Source organism: Coffea arabica, chromosome 5e (genome assembly GCF_036785885.1).
Source record: "Coffea arabica cultivar ET-39 chromosome 5e, Coffea Arabica ET-39 HiFi, whole genome shotgun sequence".
NCBI classification, from domain to species: domain Eukaryota; kingdom Viridiplantae; phylum Streptophyta; class Magnoliopsida; order Gentianales; family Rubiaceae; genus Coffea; species Coffea arabica.
The window spans coordinates 51,777,225-51,785,883 of record NC_092318.1 but is presented as its reverse complement, the minus strand read 5'-3'; the positions used below and the strand labels follow the sequence as shown (position 1 = coordinate 51,785,883).

At 40.2% G+C, this 8,659-nt stretch overlaps 1 protein-coding gene across 1 annotated transcript; it reads left to right on the top strand.

The window, feature by feature from the left end:
- Positions 1 to 891: 891 nt before the first annotated feature.
- On the top strand, positions 892 to 7,251 carry LOC140006735 (uncharacterized). The gene is made up of 7 exons (XM_072049201.1): positions 892 to 3,000; positions 4,703 to 4,793; positions 5,021 to 5,178; positions 5,306 to 5,357; positions 5,438 to 5,520; positions 5,800 to 5,893; positions 6,257 to 7,251. The coding sequence occupies exons 1-7, from the start codon at positions 1,282 to 1,284 to the stop codon at positions 6,853 to 6,855; spliced, it is 2,796 nt and encodes a 931-aa protein (XP_071905302.1). The 5' UTR covers positions 892 to 1,281; the 3' UTR covers positions 6,856 to 7,251.
- Positions 7,252 to 8,659: the final 1,408 nt, after the last annotated feature.

Below are 8,659 nucleotides of genomic sequence, written 5' to 3'. Positions count from 1 at the left end.
GAACTGTAACTAGATTATCCAAGCGGAAGTAGACAGATGATGGTGATGTTATAAACTTAACTCATGAATCCTACTCTCTTGGTACTGGTACTGCACATTATTCAAAGGACCTTACCTGCTGGCTGGATTCATTCAAACAGTTTTTCTTTTGCTTCTTGAATTCTTGGACCCAATCTTTGGCCTTTGGGAATTTTCTGCCGCTATAGCACTAAAAATCAAGCAACAAATATTCCATGTTTCCAGTCACTCCCTCTGTTTTAGTTTTGAGGAACGCACCTCGTCTTTATCGTCGAGCGTTTTGCAAATTAAAACGTGACATTCTCTTGTTCAAGTAAATCCATGAACTTAATTGACAAAAGAAAAGAAAAAACAAAATGTAAAAAGCATTGCCGGATCAAAACCTCCAATTTTAACAATAGAAGTCTCAAAGGTCAGGAATGCTTGGTGTCATCAATCCAAAGTCCAAACCCTCTTCCGATTTCAGGCACTAAGCTCGACTGTGGTTTTTCATCATTATATTTTTTAATTAATTTTTTATTTTATATACATAAAATTATTATAATATATTTTTTTATAAAAACTCCTAGAAACGGATAAAATTCCAAAACTCCACCACAAACGGAGCCCCCAGGCCTATTTTTAAGTACAATTCTTCTAATCTCCACCCCAACGCTAGATCAAAAGTCATCAACTTAGAATATTCAATCCAAAATCCATTTTTTCATGTCCCAATAGCCAGCGGAGTAACTTTCTTCTTTCTTTCTCAAACCCCGCGGGTCATTTCCAAATTAATTGCCTCTCATAGTAAAGTACACCATCGCACGAGACGACACCGTTCCCTTCTCTCCTCCGTTGCCTGCAAACTTGCATAGAACTGCGGTTACTTCCTTTGTTCTCTCACATCTCAATACACAGTCCGGTTTTTTGCTCCCCCCCCCGCTCTCTATCTCTCTCACAAAACCCATCATCGGATCTGAGTTCCCAACGCTAAAACCTTAACCTTAAAACCAATCCCCTCATCTTCTATATTTTGTCCGATCTTCCCATTTCCCCACACGACCACACACTCTCTCTCCACCCCACTTCGTTTCTCTGAAAACCCACTTGGAAAAACGCAGGCACGCATACAAAGGGGGTGGGAAAAGGCCTCTTCCGTCTGGCTCCCCAGGGCGGCTTTTTGTTGGGGGGGGGGGGGGATGGTCCGACCCGTTTAATACCGGGGCGGGCCAGCGGGTCAATGTGAAGGGTACTACAAATGGGAGGAACTGAAAAACGAAGACGATGAGCAAAGCCGGAGAAGAAGAAGAAGAGGACGAGCGTTTCCACGACTCATTGGACCGGCTCCTCTCCTCGACCAACACCTCCTGTTCTTGTTCTCCTTCTTCTTCCGAATCCGAGGATCCAAACCCTTTTTCCAACCCGGGTTCTCCTAATTATGTAGCCGACGGCTTGTCTGACCCTGTCCGCGTCGTCCCTAAATTTCCGATGGGCCTCTCGAATAATTACGATGTTTGGATCTCTCAGCCCTCCTCCGTTCAAGAACGCCGTCTCCGTCTCCTCAGCCAGATGGGTCTCAGCCGTGATCCCTCCCTCGTGCGCCACAGACCGACGTCCTCCGCCGTCTTTGACAGCGGTGGCTTACCGGATTTATTCGGCAGATCGATGTTGTCGGATCACTTGAATCATAGGAACCCTGGTGAGGGTTTTTCTAAAACTCTATCAAATAGTTATATTAACGATGATCATAAAATTGGTTGTGACGATGATAACGGTGATCATAACAATAAGAGGAATGTTTCTGGGTTTGTCCGATCAAAATCGGACGGTGAGTATAAGAGTTCAAATATTCTTTCGGTTGATTCTGGTTCTTCGCCATCAGTAATGGCCAATGGGCCTGGGAGTGATGGTACTATAATTGTAAATAACAATCATAGAAATAGTCAAAGTCACAATGTTGTTCTTATTGTTGATAATTTGGGTAATGGTTTGTCGAATAAGCCTCCTAAGGGAAAGATTAGAACGGATTGCACAAGGAATGGGAGTTGTACTTCGTTGCCCGGGTTGGGAAATGGGGAGGTGGAGGAGGGTTTGGATTGTAGTAGGATGGTTAGGGTTGATGATCCAGATAATCCAGTTTGTACAATACGGAATCTTGACACTGGAAAGGAGTTTGTGGTGAATGAGGTGAGGGAAGATGGGACGTGGAACAAGCTTAAGGAAGTGGGAACAGGGAGGCAGTTGACTATGGAGGAGTTTGAGATGTCTGTTGGGACTTCGCCGATTGTTCAAGAATTGATGAGGAGGCAGAATGTGGAGAATGGGAATAGGGATGCTGGGGATTGTAATGTGGACGGGAATAGTGGGAGTGGATCCAGGTTTAAAAAGAAGGGAAGTTGGTTGAAGAGTATCAGAAATGTTGCTAGTTCTGTTACAGGTCACAAGGAGAGGCGTAGTAGCGATGAGAGGGATACATCATCTGACAAGGGTGGGAGGAGGTCGAGTTCTGCTACTGATGATAGCCAGGATGCTTCCTTTCATGGGCCGGAAAGAGTTCGGGTTAGACAATATGGGAAGTCTCATAAAGAACTTACTGTGCTTTACAAGAGCCAAGAGATACAGGCACACAATGGATCGATTTGGACTATTAAATTTAGTTTGGATGGAAAGTATCTTGCAAGTGCTGGAGAGGACTGCATCATTCATGTATGGCAGGTTATTGAATCAGAGCGGAAGGGTGATTTGTTGTTTGACAAACCTGAAGATGGAAATCTGAATCTTCTATTTTTAACCAATGGATCCCCTGAGCCAACTTTGCTGTCACCGAGTTTGGATGGTCATTCAGATAAGAGGAGAAGAGGAAGGTCGTCTATAAGCCGAAAATCAGTGAGTTTGGAACATGCTTTGGTCCCAGAGACAATTTTTGCCCTTTCAGAGAAACCCTTTTGTTCATTCCAAGGGCATCTGGATGATGTGCTTGACCTGTCATGGTCCAAGTCCCAGGTTAGAAATTATTTTTGCCTTGGCATTTTATCAATTTCTCAATCAACTGTCTCGTGATGAATAAGTGGACTTTTGAGAAGTGATTCTTTGTTCAAGTTGTAATACTGCTTTTTTGTTAACATATTTAAATTGCTAGTACAGAATTTAAGTTACTTTTTTTTTTGTAATATTGCCTTTTCTTCTAAATAATAAATCCTTGCTGGTTGTTAAGCAAACTGAGTAAGAGTTGGTGCGACATTGGCCAACGAAGATAGCTATTTGTCTATTAGAGAATTGAAAGTGTTTGTTTTTCATATCACTTTCAACTTAATGGAATTTCTTCAAAATGACAATTTTTCGTATCACTTTCGACTTAATGGAATTTCTTCCAAATGACAAATTCTTGCTGGTTCTTACACAAACTGAGTCAGTGATATGTAACATTGACCAAGGAAGTATCTATTTGTCTATTGTCTTTACAGATAATTGTGGTATGTTTCTCAATCCTGTCTTAAGTGGATGGACTACAATATCAGTTTCTTGCAATTTAGAGTAGTTCACTTCAGTCGTCATTTGTTCCTTTATTCCTTTTGGGAATTTAAAATTTCATAGAGATTGGGTAAGTCCTTAGCTGAAGTGGTAAATATTGGATCAATAAAACATTGGAAAATTATAGGTTTTATGCTGTTGAATCATTCTACTGATAACATTGGATTTTTGCTCTCATTCTTACCATGTAGAGCTATGGAAATTAATAGCTTAACACGTTACTTATTTGGCAATTTGTACTTAATAAGTTTTGAATCCCTTTTTATCACAAAAGACAATGAGACATTAGGTTGTACTTGTGATTGAGCAGGTTAAGAATATGAAATCTACTTAAGAATTTGGTAGAGCTTCTTATCAGTCTTATGTTGATATTCATGATTTGCCATGAGTAAGCATGACGGAATAGTAGTCTGATTGCATGTGCTTGGACTTGTATGCCTCTTCTCTAGCTATTACCACTATTGTACTTTACATTGTCTTCTGTACTTGATTTGGTAGTAAAGAGTACATTAGGATGTACGAATGTAGCTTGATTGCTATCTTTCTAAGTTTTCAAAGCTTAGGTATTCGTTTACCATCTTAATGCTGGAGGCAGAATAAGGTTGATTGCTATCTATATTACTAATTTTGTCAGACTTATTAATGTGCTCTGAAATTATTTTCAAAGTTATGATTGTACTTTGGTGGTGTGCAACTTATTTTATTACAGGATCAAGAGTGACTTTTTACAAAACAATAGGAGTTGTTGCAATTATTGGTAATTTTGTTACCATAGGTAGGAAAATAGTAGATTGAGTCGTCATATGGCATGAGGTTCAAAATTGATCTGGGAAAGTGAACAAATAGACCTGAAGATGGCTGTTGTTGGATTTGGCTTGGTGAACATCTGAGCATGTTATGTGCATGTGTCACTTAGGCATTTAGAAGTAAGAAAGGAAGGTTTGATTTGTCTTTTGCAGTTATTCAAAGTAGTGTGCTAACTTCTCTCTCTGTCTGAGCTGTTGATAGGCTGTGCAGCTTGAGGGACCTCTTGTTTCTCTTTATCTTGGCCACCCACTGTTATGTTGACTCATCTTAATTCTTAACTTTCATGTTAAATATGACTTTAAGTATACTTAGTACTTTTAAATGAACATTTTTCCATTATCTGATTGACAGTGTTCTTTTGCCTCAGCTTTTGCTATCATCCTCAATGGATAAAACAGTTCGACTCTGGCACTTGTCTAGCAACTCTTGTCTGAAGATATTCTCACACAGTGACTATGGTAAGTACTTTGAATTCTATCTTGTTGCTTCAGCTCCCCTCCCTTTCATTTTTCTTGTCCTTGGGCCCTTACTGTTGAATGTTAGTACGGTTCCACTACCATAACAAAATGATCTTTGCTTTCCCTAGCCTCATTTTGACATGATATCATGGTTAAATAGGGAATACTTGGAATGCTGACCTTGTTTTCTCCTGTCTACTGATGATCTTCATTGGATTTTAATGCAGTTACCTGCATCCACTTTAACCCTGTTGATGATAGATACTTCATCAGTGGATCCCTGGATGCTAAGGTGCGCATATGGAGTATTCCTGAGCGCAAAGTTGTTGATTGGAATGATTTGCATGAGATGGTCACTGCTGCCTGCTATACACCAGATGGTCAGGTTGACTATTTTGCTATATATGTTGCTTCTTTCGTTTTATCCTGCTAGTAAGGGAGAGGAGGTGTAGTGATCTTTTGTGCATGCTATATGGAGTTATAGTTAAAGGAACTCATTTGTTGATTTGAAGGGTGCATTGGTTGGTTCATACAAAGGGAGCTGTCACTTGTACAACACTTCTGGTACATGTCAAATTCTCTACAAAATAGCTGTTGTTGTTTTGTGATGTTGTCACGGCTAATTTATGCTTTGTTTGTTTTAGATAATAAATTGCAGCAAAGGAGTCAAATGAATCTGCAAATTAAGAAGAAGAAATCTCATCAGAAGAAAATTACTGGTTTCCAGGTAAATAGAGCATAGTTTTCATTTTCATCATGGATCACTTTGCATCTAAGCATTTTTCTGCGTGCCTGAGATGCCAAAGTTAGTTTTATCTTTTAAATGTTGTTTTTGTTGGTGACAATTAAGAATGGAGAGGTTATTAGTTGAGTGTAAAGTAGTTTCCTCTCACACTTTTGTTTTGATTGCAAAAGCCTTTCTGATCAACCTGTTTCCACGTTATACTTTGGAGAAATTTGATCTTCAGTCTTCACATATCCTTATTGAATCTTTTCCTTGTAACAGTTTTCTCCAGGAAGTACATCAGAAGTGCTTGTAACATCTGCAGATTCAAGGATTCGGGTTATAGATGGAGATGATTTGATTCACAAATTCAAAGGTATCCTAAATATTGTTCTACACTCTTTTACTCCAAATTTACGGCTTTGGAAGATTAAAGATGAACTGGTCTATTGACAAACCAAGAATGGGTTTTCCACCAAGAAAAAATGTTAGGTTAACTTGGCATATATTTGGATGCTGGCTGACTCAGATTCCATTGACCAGTATATTTCCCAGAAGTTTATTGCCACTTAAGACTATATGGTTTGAATATTGTTCTCTTAAACTAGGTGAAATGCTGTCTGAGACACAAAAGAAATGCTGTTTGAATTGAGTATTCATGATGCTTTTAGATTACACATTCTGATTGCAATGCTATAATGGCTTATAAACCAATAAAGTTGGTGTTATTGTTTGACAGGATTTCGCAACACCAATAGCCAAATCTCTGCCTCTCTTACAGCTAATGGGAAGTATGTCGTTTGTGCCAGTGAGGATTCTCATGTTTATGTTTGGAGACACGAAGATGATTCTCGGCCAAGCAGAAGTAAGGGTGTCACTGTAACACGGTCTTATGAACATTTTCACTGCCAAGATGTATCAGTGGCTATTCCTTGGCCTGGGATGTGCGAGACATGGGCATTTCGGGATACCACTTCTAGAGAACAGAGTGGTCCAATTGATCGCCCAGATGAGGTTTTGACAGCTAACCACCCTCCTACACCAGTTGAAGAGGCTAATGATAGTGATCATTCCCCACCGGCATCTGGATGCATTAGTAGTCCACTGAATGGGACAATATCCAGTGCCTCCAATAGCTACTTCTTTGATAGAATCTCAGCAACATGGCCTGAGGAAAAACTTACTTTAGCTACTAAGAATTGCAGCCCTCGCGTTAGTGTGGACTTCTCCAATGGGTTAAACCACAATAGGTCGGCATGGGGTATGGTGATTGTCACTGCAGGCCTTCGAGGGGAAATCAGGACTTTCCAAAACTTTGGATTGCCAGTGCGGATATAGGGCATCATCAGAATCCCATTTCGCATAAAGTGTCTATTGCCACAACGGACGTCTGCTCCCAAGAGTTTGTGATATTTGTACAGATACTTGGTGAGATTTGTATTATTAGCTTTTCTTTCTTTCTTTCTTGTGTTTGTGCCGGTCAGTTGAGGAGCCTCTGCAACGCGGCCTTGAGAAAGCAAATAGATTTCCCAGGATTAAGAGGGGACAAAAGAAAAGGGGGAAAAAAAAAGAAGAAGAAGAAAAGAGAAAAAGAGAGAACCCAAAGAACAAAAAAAAAAAAGGAAGAAGTTACAATTCAGTTTAGAAACCGATTGATTTTCTGTAATCGGCAAATGTAGAGTTATAAGCATTGCAAAAGTTTATCGAATCTAGATAAAATTCTTTGACTATTCATTCTACTCTAGTTTGCTAGTGTATACATAAGATTTGGCGTGGAACTGGGAATGGATTGGTTCCTTGGTCGGCCAGGATTACATGTTCAGTGACGACTTTTAACTTATTTGTACGATATATGTAGCATCATTGTTGTAATTGACAGATACGTAGCAAAAGAAAGCAAGTTGTTGATTGATATTTACGCAGCTCAAGTTCATATTCTATGATCCTTTCCTTTTCAACTTGTATATCATCAATCATTCGGTTCTTGGCGGGAAATTTATACCGACAGGGTAATTATGGTGCAGGGCTAGGCCTGCTGACGACTCGAGCTGCTCGCAAGCAGCTCGCGAGCAGCTCGAGTCAAAGCTCGGCTCGAGCTCGGTCAACACGAGCTCGAGCCGAGCTCGAGCCGTTTATTAATACAAACGAGGCGAGCTCGAGCCTTCGTTTCTTAGGCTTGATAGCTCGACGAGCTGCTCGTTAGGCTCGAGTAAATGTGAAATTATAAAAATACCCCTGAATCAATTAAAATTTACAACTTATTCTGTTTCTCACTTCTTCTATTAGGTTACATAATTTTCCTTCCTCACTTCCTCCAATTGAACTTCCTCCTCCGCCGCCGTGTCTCATCAAATCTTCCATTTCCTCCAACTATGACAACAAGACCTTAAATGCTGGTGGCGGTGGCCTTAGATGGTCCTACGACGAACACGCCATAGCCGTGCGGCTGCCACCGCCGCCGTCGCCGAGGCTGCTCTTGCTGCCGCTCAAGCAGCTGCAGAGGTCATCAGGCTGGAACTGTTTCCTTTACTCCTCCGGGCAGCAGTGGCAGAGACTGGCGGCAAGAAGTGGCGGCTATTAGGATTCAGTCGGCTTTCAGAGCTTACCTAGTTAGTGTTTTTTTCCAGCAAAGTTTGAGCTTTATTCGGCCCTTTTACAGAGACTTTCTTTCTCAAGCTAATAAGCTGAAATGCACTTCAAACTCTGAACCAACTTTGGATCATCAAAATCAGCATTTTTCCGATATGGATTTTCTCTTCTATCTCCTATTCTTTCAGGGATTCTGTTAAAGTCTTCATCTTTCAGCACAATCAGTGCTAGATCTGCCACAGAGAACAGCATTAATGATATCACAGTGACGGTAAAGTGTGAATTCCTTGTTAGCGCAAATTCTGCTTTCTTTTCGTGGATTTTGTACTAAAATTTGTGTGTTATTTGCAGTAGTGTAATGTTAATAAAGGACTTTGGATTATATTTCTAATCATGATTTAACTGAAAGAGAGAGCCGTTCTTGATTGGAATGTGCTTAATTTGGGGGTTCTAGTGAGAACGGAGTATGTAAGTTTTATTTATTTATTTTTTAAATCCAGAAACAAACATTAGACTTGAGCTTTTTAAACTATGGTGCAAAGGTGAAATGGCC